The 19,734-nt window shown below is 46.0% G+C and overlaps 1 protein-coding gene across 1 annotated transcript in view; it reads right to left on the reverse strand.

Annotated features, from left to right (window-relative positions):
- Mypn (myopalladin) overlaps positions 1-19,734 on the reverse strand; it is a 76,722-nt gene that overhangs the window by 1,803 nt on the left and 55,185 nt on the right. Inside the window, exons 9-16 of the mRNA XM_051153161.1 lie at positions 17,790-18,383; positions 16,616-16,754; positions 11,083-11,304; positions 9,112-9,261; positions 5,527-5,609; positions 3,431-3,557; positions 2,554-2,761; positions 757-922 (exon numbers count right to left, since the gene is read on the reverse strand). Of these exons, the coding sequence (XP_051009118.1) occupies positions 757-922; positions 2,554-2,761; positions 3,431-3,557; positions 5,527-5,609; positions 9,112-9,261; positions 11,083-11,304; positions 16,616-16,754; positions 17,790-18,383 (1,689 nt within the window). The remainder of the gene's footprint in view (positions 1-756; positions 923-2,553; positions 2,762-3,430; positions 3,558-5,526; positions 5,610-9,111; positions 9,262-11,082; positions 11,305-16,615; positions 16,755-17,789; positions 18,384-19,734) is intronic.

Raw genomic sequence — 19,734 nt, forward strand, 5'->3', positions numbered from 1 at the left:
TTTTCCCCCCTTATCCCCTGCCCCCCTCTTTGACACAGAGTCTCATGGCTGGTCTGGAAATTGCTAGACAGACCACAATAGCCTCAACACAGACATCCTTCTGACCCTTCATGCTCTTCCCCCAGACCTCTTCTCCCCCTCCTAAAGATTTCTTTATTTGAGTCACATGCACACTGACACCCGGAGGAGGGCATCCGGTTCTCTGGAAGTAGAGTTGCAGGTGGTTGTGAGCTACCTTGTGAGTGCTGGGAACCAAACCTGGGTCCTCTGAGTCCTCAGCAAGTGCTCTTAACTGCTGAGCCATTTCTCCACCACCATTTCTTTCTGAGACAGAGTCTCATGTAGCCTAGGGAGACCTTGAGCTCACTATGAAGCTGAGAACTTGAACACTTAAAAAAAAAAGGATTTATTTCTTCTTTTATTGTGTATACAATGTTCTGCCTGTATGTGTGCCTGCAGGCCAGTATGGTAAACATACTTTTAGTAAGGCAAAATGAAAAGGAAAAAATACTAAACAAAACTTCTGAGAGTAGGAGGAGATAAAAGGGAAAAATTCCTGCCCTTTCCCCAACCCCCTTCTGAGACTGAGTTTCACTAGTCTGTCTAGGCTGACTCAGAACTCACTGTGTAGCCCAGGCTGGCCTGGGACATAACAACACGGCTGAAACTCAGGAGCGCTATACTAACTGAAAGAAGCCAGCTGCGAGAGGCTGAGGGCTTATTTGGATGGTCCCACAGGCCCTCCTGAGCAGGTACCTGATCCTCTCTCTACTGAAGGGGATGGTCTCGTTGTCTTTCTTCCAGTAGAACACAGGAGGTGGCATGCCTATGACGCGGCACTCCAGCCTCACCGGGTGGCCCTCGGGAACACCACTGTTCTGGAGCTTCTCCAGGATCACAGGTGCCTTCTTCACCTCTTTAGCTGAAGAAGAAAAATGACTTTATTATTGGAGGCTAGCAAGTGCCTTGAGGTTAATGCCTCAAAGTCATGACATTTATTTATTTATTTATTTATTTATTTCCTTGAGACAGGGTTTCTCTGGGTAGCCTTGGCTGTTCTGGAACTCACTCTGTAGACCAGGCTGGTCTCGAACTCAGAGATCCACCTGCCTCTTCCTCCCCAGGACTGGGACTAAAGGCGTGCGCCACCACTGCCCGGCTCAGGTTGTTTTGTTTTTTCTTTTAATGGGCCACCCACAGTGGGAGAAAGGCCAGCACTAGAATTTCTACATCCTGATTAAATTCTGACTGGACCACTGTCATGCACCTGTCGATGCCTTGCTTGCCTTTTTTTCTAGGCATTGCTGTGTTTTAGTCACATTATCTTCTAAGGTAAAGGCTCATTTGTTTATCAACTCAACATTTGGTGAGCACCTTTCACTGAAGCAAACATCAGAAAAACGCAACAAATGAGGGTATCAGGAAATGGCTCAGTGGGTAAAGGTGTTTATTGTTAATTAAGCATAAAGACCGAAGTTTGATCCCCCAGGGCCCGAATAGTGGAAGGAGCCATCCTACACCTCAAGCTGTACTCTGAGTGCCACACACAGGCCATGGCATACCCTCTTCTCCATAAGAAAAAACACAACACAGCAAACAGGAGCCTCTGGCCTCAGAAGCTCAGAGTCTGCAGGGAGGCAAAGCAGTGAACATTTACACTGTAGCCCGAGCACGCTCTGTGAGGCTTGCCTGTTCTCATACCATGGAAACAGAGGAGGTCGGGAAGGAAGGGCTGCCTGGCAAACCCACTATGGCCTGGTGGTGAATGGATTTAGGCCATTATTATTATTATTATTATTATTATTTTATTTTGTTTTGTTTTTCGAGACAGGGTTTCTCTGTGTGGCCTTTACTGTCCTAGACTCACTCTGTAGACCAGGCTGGCCTCAAACTCACAGCAATCCGCCTGCCTCTGCCTCCCGAGTGCTGGGATTAAAGGTGTGTGCCACCACCACCCGGTTGATTTAGGCTTTTAAATTTTATTCATTTCTATTTTTGCTTTTGAGAGAAGGCCTCAGGTAACCAGGCTAGACTCAATTTCACTGTGGAGCATGACCTCCTGTCTCCACCTTCCCAGTGCTGGGGTGTCAGGTATATGCTACCACAACTGATATAAGTGGGTGTGGTGTGCTCTCAGGCACTCCACCAACTGAGCTGATAAACCCTCAGTCAGGAAGTTAAGCTTTACAAAAGGGTGCTGGGTAAAGAACTTTCCAGGTGGCAGGACTGTGTGATGGCAGTGGTACAACGCAAACATACGTAACTCAGGAGACAAAAGAGCCTGGTATGCTCCAGGAATCGTAGGCTAAAGGGCAAACGACTAGAATTTAGTGATAGCCAACTAAACAACTCACTGACTGCTTAGCCAATTATTGCAATTGCTCCCATTGATTAAAACTAAGAGGCAACCACCCTACTACACATCTAGATTACTCCGTGTCTCAGAAAGCAATTGCTGGGGCAAGGGATTCTTGGGACCCCGTCTGAGCATCTGAGTGTTTGGACAGTCCCGTTTGAAGGGAGTTCTGCGCAGGGGTCCAAAAACAAACCTACCTACTACTGTGAGCTCCAAACTGAAGGAATTCTGCCCAGTTTTGTTGGTAGCCACGCACGTATAGGTCCCTGCGTCACGCTGCATGAGCGGATCAATGAGCAGAGAATGGACTCCGGTCTCTCTCACCAGCATCTTGTGGGAGGCGTCTGGCAGCACGGGTTGCCCATTGAGCAGCCATGTCAGCTCCGGGGGCGGTAAGCCACTCACCTAACGAAGGACAAAACAGCTGATGCAGATGACACACTGACAGCAGGCAGATTCATTGGGTGACAGAGTTCTTTATCCTTATTGGCACCAAATATACGCTGTTGGTTTTTCGAGCCAGGGTTTCTCCGTGTAGCCCTGGCTGTCCTGGACTCACTCTGTAGAACCAGGCTGGCATTGAACTCATAGAGATCAACCTGCCTCTGTCTCCTAAGTGCTGGGATTAAAGGCATATGACACAACATCTGGCCGGCTTTAAAATTTTTAAGCTTACAGAATTTTTATTAAGATATGGTGATTTAGCCGGGCACGGTGGCGCACGCCTTTAATCCCAGCACTCCAGAGCCAGAGGTGAGGCAGGCAGATTGATATGAGTTTGAGGCCAGCCTCGTCTACAAAGCGAGTCCAGGACAGCCAAGGCTACATGAAGAAACCCTTGTCTTGAAAAATGAAGGAAAAAAAAAAGATTTTAATGATATGGTATTAAAAAGATTAAATGCTCTAATAAAAAAAAAAAAGCCTAAGGAGAGGACAGCTTCCCTTCCTTCCTCTAAGACTTCTTCAATGGGGGAAAAAACCCACAAAACAAATACAGACAGAAATGAGTGTAAACAAATAACTAGGTGCAAACTCTAGACAGACTTGGAGTTAAGGATGGGCATTTGGAAGTACCTTACAGTCCAGCCGACAGAGGCGGCCCTCGTGAGCCACCATATCCCCAGGGGCCTGCAGGAAGTGTGGTCGGAAAAAGCGTTCCTGTAGCGGTTCTTTGTCTCTGTCTTGCATTCTGGACCTTCCCCTACAAGAAGCATTTACGAGCATGAAACAATAGCCGTATGCACTTAGGCATGGCTATAAGGCTATATATAGTGAGACAGAGTCTCCTATAGCCTAGGCTAGCCTCGAGCTCAATGAGTTACCAAGGATGACCTTGAATGGATCCTCCAGGCTCTGTCTCCTGAGTGCTGGCCTTACAGGCATGCATCATCACGCTCTGTTTATGTGGTGCTGGGGATGAAGCCTAGGACTTGGGGCACGTTAGGTAGGTGCTCTACCAAATGAACCACACCCCTAGGGTAGAGAGAATTCCTGGACAACCAACCAACCAATCAACCAACCAGTCAATCATAGCCTAGAACTCTCTCTCTCTCTCTCTCTCTCTCTCTCTCTCTCTCTCTCTCTCTCTCTCTCTCACACACACACACACGCACACACACACACACACACACACCCCAAACCCAAAGGTCCTTACAGCAAGTACTCCATACACTGTAGTATTATTCTGAATTCTGTAATCAAGTAAACAGGCTCAGGGGCTGGGTGCTTCCAGGGGATCCAAGTTCAGTTCCCGGCACCAGTGCTGGGTGGCTTACAACCCCCTGTGAGTTCAGCTTCAGGGGGTCCAATGTACCTGCACCCATGTGCACATGCTCTGTCCATATATATAACTAAAAATAATATGAATAAAATAAGCAGGCCTTAGCTTCTCTCTCTCTGAAGCTACCCCGTGTTCATGGGCTCAGCTCCCCCTCTCTGTGGGCCTTGGCAACTTGTTGAGAAGTCATCAAAATAAACAAGTAAATCTGTATTCAGTCTGCTAGCCCAAAGAGAACAGGATCCCCCAGAACAGCACGGCTGGGACCGCAAAGAAATCCAGCCTGGTGATAAATTATAGTGGATAATTAAAGATAAACTTGAACTCGGTAAGGCTGACCAACAGTAACAGCTGTCCTAGGAAACAAAACAAAATAAAAGAGATAAAGGAGGATGTGGAGAGCATCTTCACAGCGATGTGAGACACTGTATGTGAAACGTGGATCATTTGATTTTTCAGCCTCATCACCTATGGTAGCTTTACTGAGACTTCGTGGCACCCTAAGGCTCAAGCGGAAGGCCAGGCTCTTTCACATAAGTGGTTCATAAAATCCGAGAAGAATATACCTACTATAATGGGGGCTAAAGTGGCATATCCAGCCCTAGAGTTTCTTATTGGTGATAGAAAAGCCAGTCCTCGCCATGCGGTGGTGGCACACGCCCTTAATCCCAGCACTTGGGAGGCATAGGCAGGCAGATCACTGTGAGTTCAAGACCAGCCTGATCCACAAAGTAAGTCTAGGATAGTCAAAACTACACAGAGAAACCCTGACTCAAAAACAAAAACAAAAACAAAAACAAAAAACAAACAAACAAACAAAAAAGCCAGCCCTTTCACGGGGTCTCATCACATATTGTGTACACGGGCATTACTGATGGGTTCAATTGTTTTGACCTGTTATAGTTGTGTCAAAGGGGTTGGGCATGTAGTTGGTCTAGTGTGTGCTTAGCATGCATAAAGCTCAGGGTACATTCCTCTGCACACATGAAGGTCAGGATTTATTCCCCAACACCATAGAAACTGGGTGGTACATGCCTATAATCCCAACATTTCAGTATCAATTTAAGGACATCCTCGGCTATGTACTGAGTTTGAGGCCAGCCTGGGCTACACGGGAGCTTGTCTAAAACAACAATAAAAATGAAGAACAACAAAATGGTGTCGAAGCCTGGAGCATCTCAAAGATAACTTGAGCCTATGCATCTCCCGGGGATTTTGTTAAAGTGGGAATTCTGACTTGGATGCTCTGGATCCGGCTTGGTGTCTGTATTTCAAGGAGACGGTGGTGCTGAAATGTGTGAGAAGCAGTGATTTGTAGGCCTTACAACTGCTGTTCACCGTGGTGAGTGGAGATATGGGAGGGATCCAGAACAGAGGGATCTCCTGTCTTTACCTGTGAGATTGACTGGCAGGGCTGAGTCGATTTCGAAGGGGCAAACTCTGTACCATCAAGTGGCCGGAACAGCTGATCCTCCCCTGAGAATTAGAAAGCACACAAGATTAAAACAAGGAGAAGTCCACATTCTTCAATTTATATTAATGTTTTCTTCATTAAAACATTATACATTTTTTCCTAACAATAAAGAGATTTTTCTGTGTTCAAAAGGCATGAAAATAATGCAACTCTTGTTTTGTTTTGCTTTTTGACACAGGGTTTCTCTGCGTAGCCCTGGCTGTCCTGGAACTTGCTCTGTAGACCAGGCTGGCCTTAAACTCAGACATCCACCTCCTAAGTACTGGGATTAAAGACATGCTCTACCAGCCAGGCGAAGTGGTGCACACCTGTAATACCAGCACTCAATAGGCAGAGGCAGGTGGATTGCTGTCAGTTTGAGGACAGCCTGGTCTACAAAGCAAGTCCAGAACAGCCAAAGCTACACAGAGAAACCCTGTCTTGAAAAACAAACAAACAAACAAACAAACAAACAAACAAAACCCCAAAACAAAAAAGGAACCAAACAAATAAAAAACTCAAAACCAAAACCAAAAAGATGCTCTACCACATTCTACTAAAACAATGCAACTTTTAATTCCCCCCCCCCCCCCCCCCCGTCTCTGTGTGTGTGTGTGTGTGTGTGTGTGTGTGTGTGTGTGTGTGTGGCCAGTGTTGGGAGTCTTGCTAGATGGCTCTCCACTTTAATCACTAAGGTAGGATCTCTCAGTTGAAGCCAGAGCTTGCAGATATGACTCATATGGCTAGCAGCTTGCACTGGGGCTCTCTTATCTCTGCCTTCCCAAGTTTAAATTCCAACGGGGCCATGACATCCTCCCAGCATTCACATGAGCCCTGGTGGGCAGCTTTGTACACCAGGTGCTTTAAAAATCTGGCTTCTGGGGGCTGAAGAGATGGCTCAGAGGTTAAGAGAGCTTGCTACTCTTCCACATGACCAGAGCTGTTCCCAGAATCCACATAGCCACATAATTCCAGGGGATCTGATACCCTCTTCTGATGTCTGAGGGCATATGCATCACACACACACACATACACACTCATTAAAATATATGTAGATATGGCTTCTTTTAAAAAGTATTATTACCAGGTCACATGCCATGCAACAGTCTTGGCAAAGGTCAGAAGTCAACTTTGTGGCGTCAGTTCTCTCCTTGCATTTTTACATGCCTTCTGGGGATCAAACTCAGAGATCACTGATCTCATGTGACCAATGTCTTTACCCACTGAGCCATCTTTTCAGGCCCAAAATGACTTCTTTTTTGTTTGTTTGTTTTTGTTGTTGTTTTTTGAGACAGGCTTTCTCTGTGTAGTCTTGGTTGTCCTGTACTCACTTTGTAGACCAGGCTGGCCTCGAACTCACATCGATCTGCCTGCCTCTGCCTCCCGAGTGCTGGGATTAAAGGCCACCACACCTGGCTCCAGAATAACTTATTTAAAAAAATATTTTATTTAATTTTAATTTATGTGTGTTGGTGTGAGGGTATCAGATCTTGGAGTTACAGACAGTTGTGAGCTGGCATGTGGGTGCTGGGAATTGAGCCCAGGTCCTTTGGAAGAGCAGGCAGTGCTCTTAACCACTGAGCCATCTCTCTAGCCCTCCAAAATAACCTCTTAAGTTACTATTTGTTGCAAGATATTTGCTCCCAATGTGATTCCTGAGATTGTGAACTGTAAAAACCTGTCTTTTGTTCGGCATGGCTCAGCCCTAATACATACCTTTAATTGTAGAGCTTTCTTTACATAGGATATAATCAAGTTAACCTTAGGTGGTCAAGAGGCAGAGAAAGAAACCAGCTGATAGGAATTAAAGAATAGGAGGGACTTTGAGTTGAGGGGTATTTAAGACAGAGTGTAGATGTAGAAGGGGTCTTTAGCTCTTTGGCACTTAGTTCTCTAGCTCTTGAGCTCCTCAGCTCCTTGGCCTTTGGCTTTTTGGGCTTTGAGCCAGCAAGCCTTTAGCCTTGATTTTTTGGCCTTTTCTTCCTGGCCTGTCAGCTGAGCTAGTGAGCCCATTGGGCCTTTTCCATCGGGACTGTGAGGTGAGTAGGAAGGTCAGCTGGGTGCTTTCTCTACCTCTCCGAGCTAGCAGTTTTTTCACTCCAGCGTCTGGCTCCTGAGTTTTTATTGGTAAAATAGAACGATCTGGGATTATCAATTAAAAACAACTGTTGGAATTTCAAGGTTGAGAGACTTTTAGGGGTTTTGCAATAATTTCCACTTTAACCTAAGAAATAAGAAGAGCACAAATATTTTTAAAGTTGCCATTCCCCCGCCGCCCCCACTCTCCGATCCCCCGCTGAACTTAACATCATTTACAGCAACAATTCAAAGAGCATGGCCAGATATTTTTATGTTTTCCTCAATAGATATTCATCAACATTGACATTGGTGGAAATGCATTAAAATGGAAATTATGGCTATATGTTTTTTTTATTTGAATGGCAATTGAAAATACACAGGCCTTTCTCTAAGGAGAATTTTAAAACTTGGCCTCATTTGGGAAAAAAAAAAAGAAGATCATAGTTCTCCAACTTTTATCTATAAAGAAAAAAAAAATCTGATATGAGTTTGAGAGATACTTAAAGCTTTTTTTTTTTTTTTTTAATTCTGAGCAGGGTTTCTCTGTGTAGCCTTGGCTGTCCTGGAATTCACTCTGTAGACCAGGCTGCCTTCCTCTGCTTCCCTGAGTGCTGGGATTAAAAGTGTGCATCACCACCGCCCAGCTTAAAGCCTTTCTTGAAGTAATTTATTCTTTAGAGCTTACTTAATTTTTCTAGAGATTTGCTTATGTGTATGAGTATTTTGCTGGAATACGTATCTGTGCACCATGTGTGTGTCTGGTTCCCTTGGAAGTCAGAAGATGCCAGAACTCCTGGAACTGGAGTTATGGATGGTTGTCAACTGCCCTGTGGGTGCTGGGAATTGAGGCCTGGCCCTCTGGAGGAACTTCAAGTGCTCTTGACCACTGATCTACCTCTGTAGCCCTCATTTATTTATTTAATATGTATTCATGTGTCTGTGTCTGTTTGCCAGGTGTGTGGGTGCCTCAAAGGCCAGAAGAGGGTGTTGGAGCCCACCGAGCTGGAGCTACAGGTACTTGTGAGCCATCTGACGTGGGTGACACGGTTCTTCTGGAAGATGGGCAAATGCTGTCAACCACCCACCGAGCCGTTTCTCCAACTCTCCTGCTTTTGTTTTGATTTGTTTTCTGCCTTCAAACCCAACACATTGCGACCTTGCCTTGGCTTCCTGAGTGCGCCACCATGCTTGCTTGTTTTTAGCGCGCTGTTGAGGATCAAACCCAGGGCCTCAGGCATCCTAGCTTTAAAAGCTGAACTGTATCCCTTCTCCCCACCGGTATTTTCTGACAAGGGCAGCAAGCTGCAGGCTAGTCTAAATTTCACCCTGCGTTTGAGTTAGGTGCAATCCCAACGCTTTGCGTTCATTCTCCTCAGCGCCTCTCAAGGTCTCATTCACAGTAACGTCGATTACTCCTTCCGACCTCCAGGGGGCCCTGCAACCCACCTGGGGGTTGGCCGCCATGATGGTGTAGTTGCCGTCGTCATCACTGTTGGTGGACTCAATGTGCAGGGAGCAGGTCCCGTCTCCCTCTCGCCTCATTTTGCAGTGCTTGTTTCTCTTAGAAATCTGCTTCCCGTCTTTGAACCAATAAACCTGGAATGAAAGGTAAGCAAGGAACTGTTGGTGAAGACATACTGTTCTGAGTACCTTCAGAGCATACAGGTATTGTATACGAGGCGGAGACCATGAGACGGAGGCCAAACACCGCTTCTGTTACAAGACACTCGTCTTTTGCAAGCACTTAGGAAAAATCATAAGACATATTCAAAACCACAGTGTACTGTGTACCTCCACCTGTACCCATACGATACTAAAATTTAAAAAGTACAATATAGTCTAGCATTGTGGTAAAGTTTTTGACTATATTGTATCTCATAATTAGCTTAAGGATACTCTAAGGATCAAGTATGTCTTCATGAGCAAAGCAATGAACACAAGGGACCTGGATCACGGCCCATTCTCCGTCCCCCATATATCTCCCAGTCATAAGGCAGATGCAGGCCTAAGCAACTGGGGAGGCTCCCCTTGCTTTAAAGGCTAGCAGGGCTGATTGGATGAAGAAGAATAAGGCTAGGATTAAGTCGCTAAATTTACCCTCTGGCCAGAATCCCAACTCTGAGACTGAAATGTACGATTTGCTGTGCATATGGCTAGCTAGCCCTGCATGTGTGAGGGCGAGTTCTTCAAGGCAAGGAAGATAAAGTGCTACTTTTCCCTGGTTACCTAAATGTGCGGCACCACCACAGTCATGTTTGTGAAAGAGGATCCCCTGCCACAGTCGCACCAGGTGCAAATCCCTCTCTGACTGCCAAGGAATGTGGTGACTCAGAACCGGTGACAAGCATGGGACATTCTTGGCATTTTACTAGCCTAACAGTGAGGACATTGACACAGCCCTTGTACATCAAAAGGCACCCTGTGGGTATTCAACAGAAACTAGACACAATGACATTGTTAATGGGATGAGCCCAGTGGTTAAGAGAGCCAATAAGCCAAAATAATGCATCGGGGCTAAGAATTTTGTTTTAAACTTTTATTAAAATTTAGAGAAAGTTCGATGTGGTGGCACTCGCCTTTAATCCCAGCCCTCCAGAGACAGAGGCAGGTGATCTCTGTGATTTTGAGGCCAGCCTAGCCTACATAGTGAGTCCTAGACCAGTCAAGACTATATAAAGAGACCCTGTCTAACAAACAGATGAAAAAAACCTAACACATTTAATCTTTTTGGCCTAATGACCCTGGTTCTTATATTTTATTTTTAGCTAAGTCACCTAGGCTTTGCTGATTTTTGAGAACTGTTTTTCATTTTTCTTCTGAAGGTGTTTTGCTATAGCATAAGTTGGTTTTTATTTTATTTTATTTTTCTTTTCTAGAACAGGGTGTCACGTGTCATACATATCTACTGGCTTCAAACATACTATGTAGCCAAGGGTGATCTTGAACTTTTGATTCTCCTGAGTGTTGGGATTATAGGCATGGGTCACTATTCCCAGGTTTGTTTGTTTGTTTTGTTTTTATGATTTGGGGAATTGAACCCAGGGCTTCAAGCTTACTACTTAGTGAGCTATCCCAAGCTGAGACCTTTCTTTTTCAGGTGTCTCTGGTAGGGTGTGTGTGTGTGTGTGTGTGTGTGTGTGTGTGTGTGTGTAGGAATTGGCCAGAAGAGGGCATCAGATGCCCAGTAGCTGGAGTTACAGATGGTTGTGAGCAACCCAAAGTGAATTCTCATCCTGTAAAAGCAGGGTACTCTTGGCTGCGGAGCCTGTTCTTGGTGTGGGGGACACATGCTAGAGCTTGTCCATGAGATACAAGAACTCTGACACTGAGCTACTTCCCAGCCCCGTGAGGCTTTCTTCACAATACCGTATATAGTTCCAAGCTCTTGACAATCAATTGTCAGGCCATCTCCCCTACCTTTGGGACGGGTATCCCGACAATTTTGCAGGTGAAGGTGACTGGGGACCCTTCAGTCACCCGGAAGTGCTTGAGTCTTTTGTCAAAGATGGGTGCAATACACTTGCCCGTGGGGATTTCATCGTGTTGTATCTCGTCATCTGATTCGTCAACGGGAGTACGCTCCAAGCGGAACTCTATCTCATTCATCAGCCTCTGTTCAAAGCTTGAGATTTTATATTCCTGTCAAAAAAGGGTATGTTGAGATTCTTGTAATATGAGATGCATATCATCATCATCATCATCATCACCATCGTCATCATCATCATCATCATCGTCATCATCATCGTCATCATCATCGTCATCATCATCATTGTGTAAGGGCCTATGCAGCTCCTTGGAGTTGGTTCTTGTCTTAGGGTTTCTTATTTTTTAAAAAATTTATTTATTTTTACCATGTGTCTGGATGTTTTGCTTGCACATATGTCTATGCAACATGTAGATGCCTGTGAGCCACCATGTGGGTGCCTGGAATTGAAGCCAGGTCTTCTGAAAGGACATGCAGTCCTCTTAACCACTGAGCCATCTCTCTGGCCCCTTAGGTGGGGTTTCCATTGCTGTGATGAAGACTATGTCCACAAGCAGCTCTGGGAGGAAAGGGTTTATTTCTTCTTACAGCTTACATCATCCAGAGAAGTCAGGGCAGAAACTCAAGATATAGCTGGGTTTGTGTTAGGTTGAGAAAAACTAATCAGCCCACCCCTGCTTCTGCCTTCTGGGTTCTAGGGATGAACTCCAGCTGTCAGGTCTGTGGAAGGGAAGCACATAAAAGTATACCCAAGAGTGAAGGATAAAAATCCAGCTTCAGAAAGGCTGTATGAGCTGTAGGGAAGCTCGCTGACATGTATGTATAGTTCACTTGGGTGTGTGACAGTTGACTTGCAAGCTTTTTATAATAACGTTTATAAAATTAAAAACTATAAAATAAACAGATATATGCAGTCAATGTACCAACCATGTAATAAGTTGTATGAATTGAAGATGATATTATAGAAATGCCAACATAAGAATGTAAAGGCCAAGTTGCTACCGTGACAGATTAAACATTTGGCAGGTTGAGCCCTTGGAACAAGGACATTGGGCCAGAGAATGCTTAACAGCCCGTTACTAAATCCCTGAGCTGATGGGCAGTTTGTGTAGCACTTTGCTTGATCTCAAGGTCAGATATGGCTGCCACACACAGATCCAACTGGGAAGCTACAATCTAGCTCACAATTCCTAATGGGCTGTGCAAATGCAGCATGTTAACACCAAGCCCACGGGTCCTTTTTTGCACTGTTAACTTCTGAAAATGGCACTGTTGATGAATGCACGTTTCTGATTTCCCATATAGATTTGGGCCACTTCTCACTCTCTTCAGCCTTATCCACTTTCAGAATAAAAATGCAAGTTTCTCTATGAGCTGCCTTCAGTGATACCTCTAATTAAAGGAGAGCACACATATATATGTGTGAGCACACATGTACACTACACACACACACACACACACCTTCTGTATAGAACTCAAATAAATGAAAAATGACCTGTGCTTTCTAGGTTCCTGGTTCCTTAGTATTACAGCAGCTGTGCACAAAAGCAAATAAAAATCTAAAAATAATAATTTCAGGAGAAGATGATATTTGAAATTATATTTATATCTTTTTTAATCCTCTGAGGGAATCTGTGTGGTACTTTGAGTGAGAATGGACCCCATAGGCTCAGATATTTAATGCTTGACCCCCCAGTTAGTGAAACTGTTTGGCAAGGATTAGAAGTCGTGGCCTTAGGCCACACATGGTGGTGCACGCCTTTAATCCCAGCACTCAGGAGGCAGAGGCAGGCAGATCGCTGTGAGTTTGAGGCTAGCCTGGTCTACAAAGTGAGTCCAGGACAGCCAAGGCTACACAGAGAAACCCTGTCTAGAAAAAAAAAAAAAGAGAGAGAGAGAAAAAAAAGAAGTTGTGGCCTCATTGAAGGAAAGTGGCCATGCTGGAGAAAGTGTGCCACCTTGGGTGGGCTTTGGCATTGTTTCAAATGTTCAAGCCAGGTCTATTGTCTCTCTCACTCTCTTCCTGCTGCCTGTGGGTCAGGATGTAAAGCTCTTAGATCCTGCTCCAACATTAGCTTATCTGTCTCCCAGCTTGACCATGAGTAACTCTCCAAAACTGTAAGCAAACCCCAGTAAAATGAGTTGCCTTGGTGTTTCTTCACAACAACAGAACAGTAACCAAGATGGGTGATAATTTGACAGCTTGAAACATTATATTTCAGAAGTACATCTGCAGGAAGTTTCTTCGTGTAGGTGGAATGGAGAGTACCCTTTTCCTGTTGAGAACCACACACAGTATAGGGGCGGGTCCTAAATCAGACATATCCATAGCCAGCACTGGGGTTGGCACCTGACACTACCTGGGTTCCTCAGCTCTGCGTTTCCAATCTGGCTTCAGGGGTTGATAATGAAACAGATCAAGCCTTAAGAAAGTCCAGCCAGGGCTGGGCATGGTGGCGCACACCTTTAATCCCAGCACTCGGGAGGCAGAGGCAGGTGGATTACTGCGAGTTCAAGGCCAGCCTGGTCCACAAAGCTAGTCCAGGACAGCCAAGGCTACACAGAGAAACTCTGTTTCAAAAAACCAACCCCCCAAACCACCACCACCCCTCAAAAAAGAAAAGAAAGTCCAGCCAAAGTGTTCCCATTGGATTCTGGGTATGCTGTGCACTATGTATCTATCTATCTATCTATCTATCTATCTATCTATCTATCTATCTATCTATCGACAGTGTCTCACATATTCTAGGCTGCCCTCAAACTAGGTGACGAGAGCAAGGAGGGGAAGGGAGATGAAAACGAAGCTCCCACTGTTTAACAGAAAAACAAAATATTACACATGGCTACTTAACAACACAGAACATTTAGGAAAACAGCATCTTGAACTTTCTTTCTGGGGTACCTATGAACAAATTCTGCAAAATAGGTTGACCAGTTCCCATATGGGGAAATAAACTATGTTAGAATATGAAATGTAAACCTGCCTTTAGAAAAACAACCCTTTGATTATCAAAAGTACAAATAAGCGTTTCAAAGCTGGGCATGGTGGCACACGTCTTTAATCCCAGCACTCGGGAGGCAAAGGCAGGTGGATCTCTGTGAGTTCAAGGCCAGCCTAGTCTACAAAGCAAGTCCAGGACAGCCAGGGCTATACAAAACAAACAAACCAAAAATAACAGCAAACCACATAAATGTCTCAAATTAACAAATGGTCGTGTGTGTGTGTGTGTGTGTGTGTGTGTGTGTGTGTGTGTGTGTGTGGTTTTATGCAGCTCAGGCTGGCCTTGAACTTTCTATGTAGCTAAAGAGAGCCTAGAACTCCTCACCCTCCTGCCTGTGTCTGCCTAGTGCTGGGATTACAGATGTGAACCACCACACCTACTTTATTCACTGCTGGAGATGGAACCCGAGATTCTGTGTGTGCTTGGCAAATGCTCTGCACATCTCCAGCCCAATCTGTTAATTTGCATCACACTCTCATATAGGTATTCTTTCCTTTCTGCACACAAACTTACTGGGAAGCAAGAAGCCATACAGGTAGAAAGCAGGATTTTGTCTGGTGGCCATTCCACACACTCAGTGAAATGTAAAGATTGAGAAGCTGGTGCCCACCCGTAATTTCAGAATTTGTGAGCTGATGGGGAGAGGGATACAAGGATTGCTAAAGGTTTGAGACCAGCATCGGCTATATAGGTATAGCCTGGGCTACAGAGGAAGGCCCTGTATCGGAATGCTAGGGAGGTAGGGAGACTGAGAAGTGCTAAGTGCAATGGAACATACTTATAACCCCGGCCCTCTGGAAGCTGATGCAGGAAGGTAAATAGAACGTAATTTGGGATACATATTTAGACCCCATCTAAAATGAAATCTATGTGTGTGGGTTTGAGGGGGCATAAAGGATTTCAGGAAAAGATGAAGAGTAACTGGGATGGCCAGACTTATAGGGACCTGAGGTTATAGGAGATCAGTTTAGGACACCAGAGATCCTGCAGTGGTTTGAATAAGAATGGCCCTCATATGCCAGGCATGGTGGTGCATGCCTTTAATCCCAGCGCTTGGGAGGCAGAGGCAGGCAGATCACTGTGAGTTTAAGGCCAGCCTGCTCTACAAAGCGAGTCCAAGATAGCCAAGGCTACACAGAGAAACCCTGTCTCAAAAAAACCAAACAACAACAACAAAGAGAATGGCCCTCATAGGCTCATATATTTGAGTGCTTTACCTGCTCATTCTTACATCCCACCTGCTCATCCCTACATCCCACCTGCTCATCCCTACATCCCACCTGCTCATCCTTACATCCCACTTGCTCATCCCTACATCCCACCTGCTCATCCCTACATCCCACCTGCTCATCCCTACATCCCACCTGCTCATCCCTACATCCCACCTGCTCATCCTTACATCCCACCTGCTCATCCCTACATCCCACCTGCTCATCCCTACATCCCACCTGCTCATCCCTACATCCCACCTGCTCATCCCTACATCCCACCTGCTCATCCTTACATCCCACCTGCTCATCCCTACATCCCACCTGCTCATCCCTACATCCCACCTGCTCATCCCTACATCCCACCTGCTCATCCTTACATCCCACCTGCTCATCCCTACATCCCACCTGCTCATCCCTACATCCCACCTGCTCATCCCTACATCCCACCTGCTCATCCCTACATCCCACCTGCTCATCCCTACATCCCACCTGCTCATCCCTACATCCCACCTGCTCATCCCTACATCCCACCTGCTCATCCCTACATCCCACCTGCTCATCCCTACATCCCACCTGCTCATCCCTACATCCCACCTGCTCATCCCTACATCCCATCTGCTCATCCCTACATCCCACCTGCTCATCCCTACATCCCACCTGCTCATCCCTACATCCCATCTGCTCATCCCTACATCCCATCTGCTCATCCCTACATCCCATCCTGTTAGCGCCTACATCCCAGGAACTCAAACCAAGGCTTCATACATGATAGGCAGGGATGCTATCGTTTCTCTATGCCCCACCCCACACTCTCCACCCCCGCCATCTTCCCTGTCTCCCTTCCTCCTCCACTTTCTTTCTTGTACTAGGAGTTGACCTCTTAGCTTCACAGCTGCGTTCTACCACTGAGCTACAGCCTCAGCCCTCGCCATGTCTTCTGTTAATTAAGCTTTAACATAGACATGCGTCCAAAGATATTGCATCTGAGGAACTCGGCATGTATTGCGAGTCTTGGAACAAGGGTAACGGGGACCACCTGATAGTCTGTTGTAGGCAAACACCTATAAACAAGTAACCTGAGTTAGCTGATGAGGTGGCTTAGAACCACAGTTCTCTGTCAACAAGTTGCCTAGCTGGCTTAGTCTATGCTCTGCCGTCAGTGCTGTGACTGACCTTGTGAGGGTAGATGACCTCAGTACCCAAAGATAAAGAGAGTTATATCGGTACAACAAAATTCCATCCAACAGCCTTACCTGCTGGTGCGATCTGACGTCACCAAAATTCACTTTCTTCCCCAAGTCTAGAATCACCGAGTTCTTAGCCTCTCGGATGTAATCGTCACTCACTGTGTGAGGAACCTTTGCAGTTCTCTTCATCAGACCCTGGGGCGGTCTGTAAAATAAATTCCCCACACCTATGAAATGACTAGTCAGTGTCATAGGAACCCTCAGTGTGTGGAGGATCATCTCCTTCAACACAGCTTTCAGTCAACATTTTCCCAGAGGCATTCTTCATTTACTAAGGAAAACAATCGTCCTTTTAGCTGAACACTCTAAAAAAGGGATATAATGGGGTTCTAAGGCAGAATTTACTTAGCACGTGGCTAATTTAAACCCTCCCTACACTGCTAGTAAGATGATACCTTGTGATATTTAGAGAACCAATTTTTAAATTGCTTCAATTTTAAAAGAGCCCATCTAGAGGGTCCACAGGTCAGCAGATTAAACACTGTGTGTAGAGGCATTTTTGTTTTATTACTTAATTTTATCATTTGAGGCAAGACTTCATGTAGCCCTGGCTGGCCTTGAACTAGCAATGTAGTCAAGGATGAGTTTGAACTTCTGATCCTCCTGCCTTTGGCTCTCAGTGTTAGAATTATAGGTGTGCAAACCACACCCAGCTTATAAGATGCTGGACACAGACCCTACAGCGTCACCCAAGCTAGGCAAGTGCTCTGCCAAATGAACTGCATATTTTAAATTGCCAGGCATGGTGACACAAGCCTTTAATCCCAGCACTCTAGCTGTAGGCAGATCTCTGGGTTCAGGGCTAGCCTGGTTTCCAAGGGACTACAGGAAAAAATCCTGTCTCAAAATCCAAAAATCAACAACAACAAAAATCATGCCCTGGACTTGGCGTGGTGGCCTCTAATGCCAGCTCCCGGAAGGCAGAGGCAGGCGGATCGCTGTGAATTGGAAGCCAGCCTGGTCTACAAAGTGAGTCTAGGATAGCCAAGGCTACACAGCAAAACCCTGTCTCGAAAAACGAAAAAGAAAAAAGAAAAAAAAAATCATACCCCTTGTCCTGAGGTGTTCAATATCCATTTTGCATCTATTTGATAAGATTATCTAAGAGTCCCGCCCAGACCAAGCTACTCTATGCACATGCCCTTCTTAACTGGCATCTCCAATCTTTCAAGACACTTACACAGATGGTGCGCTTTTAGGCAGCCCCATGGCATTAGTGGGTGGAACGGATGGGAGAGAAGGAAGAACAGAGCTGAGGAAAGCCACTGGGTTCTGAATCCGGCCGGTAGGAGAGACAGGAGTTGGGGAGACACAGTGAGGCTGAAACTGGTTTCCATCGGGGGTGGGATATGAGAGCGGTGGTGGCGGTGCCACCGGCTCTGCGGGGCCTGGAGGAGCCGGCTCATTTTGCATGGAGAGGCTGCCTGGAGATCGGCTTTGGGCGGCGGGGTGAGACAGCAAGAGGCTTTCTTTGCTGACTGTCCTCTGAATTGTTTGAGGAGTATTACTGAGGGTGAACACCGGGGAGCTGGATGGGGACGCGGTTGCCTTAGAAACGCTTGAAGTGGGGAAGAAATGCTTCGGCCTGGCCAAGGTGAGTGTCTGTGGTGCAGGGCCCTTCACCTGCTTGCTGGAAATGGTCCCTGCTGGGAGAACCGAGTTTGAGACGCTCATGTTGAAAGACGACTCCGTCGGGGACGAAGGAGATGTATTTTGCAGTTGCTGCTGTTCCAGTAACACCTGGTTATGAAGCTGTTGTAACTGAGTGGAGTCGCTGCAGGGAAAACAAAGCAGGGAGAGAGGAAGAACGTGTCACACCGTCAGCCTCACTCATCAGAAAACCTACAGACCGGCCTGGGGGTGTAGCTCAGTTGGGAGAGTGCTTACCTAACATGTGCGGTACTCCGAGTTCAATCCACAACACTGAGTAAACCAGGCATCAGGGCACTCCAGAGGTGGGGGCACAGGGATGAGATGTGCAAGGCTGTCCTCAGCTACACAGTGAGTTTGTGGCTAGCCTGGGCTACAGATGGCTATTTTAGATGAGGCACGTGAGGGTGGGGATGGGGGGCTGGAGTAGGGGAGGCAGGGGCGAGGAGGGCACAGAGGAAGTGACAGAGATAGAAAGACAAAGAAACAAAGAAAGAGACACAGAGGACAGAAAGTGGCAAGACATCACCTAATGACTGTCAGTGAGCTGTGGATTTGTCTTTCTTTCTTCCCAAGGGACCTGCAAATATTCTATTCTTTGTGCTATGACACTTTAGTTGTGCAACAGTGAAGTTTACAAATTGAAAAATAAAAGAAGCTGGGTGGTGGTGACTCACGCCTTTAATCCCAGCACTCAGGAGGCAGAGGTAGGCGGATCTTCATGAGTTTGAGGTCAGCCTGGTCTACAAAGGGAGTCCAGGACAGTGAAGGCTACATAGAGAAACCCTGTCTCCAAAAACCAAAAAGAAAAGAAAGAAAAATTAAGAAATGGAGATAGTGTTACTCTTGTGGATACTGTTTCAAGCTCAGATGGCCTCGAGTCTCTCTCCGCTCAGGCAGAAGGCATCTTGCCACATATAGGTGTGAGTTACTGTAAGCATGGAATCCTCTAAGAGAATATCTCCTACTCAACGTGTGAGAGGGATGGGACCTAGCACTTGGCACATGCTAAGCATGTGCTCTACCACTAGGCTACGCTCTCAGCCTGCCTCTAAAAACTATCTTAGGGAAGGAGCTTCCTATGTCCCAGTGTTTCCAGGCTTTGTGGATAAGACTACCCTATGTTCCTGTTCATTCAAAGTAGCCTTGTTTTAAACCTTTCCTTAGCATTATAATTATCACAGACACTAATTTTCACTCTCAAAAGTGTCCTACTGTGATGCTGGGTGTGGTGGGGCATGCCTGAATCTCAGTGCTTGAGTGTTGGAGGGAGGAGGCTCCAGAGTACAAGGCTAGCCTCAGCTATGTATCAAGCTTTATGCTAGTCCAGGCTACGTGAGACACACACACACAAAACACACACACACACACACAAACACACACACACACACGAAGTATCCTAATAAACTTTGGCTTTTCTTGTTCTTAAAAAGAAAAAGGAGAGCCAGGCACAGTGGCTCCTGTCTGTAGTCCCA

Source organism: Acomys russatus, chromosome 11 (assembly GCF_903995435.1).
Source record: "Acomys russatus chromosome 11, mAcoRus1.1, whole genome shotgun sequence".
Lineage (NCBI taxonomy): Eukaryota > Metazoa > Chordata > Mammalia > Rodentia > Muridae > Acomys > Acomys russatus.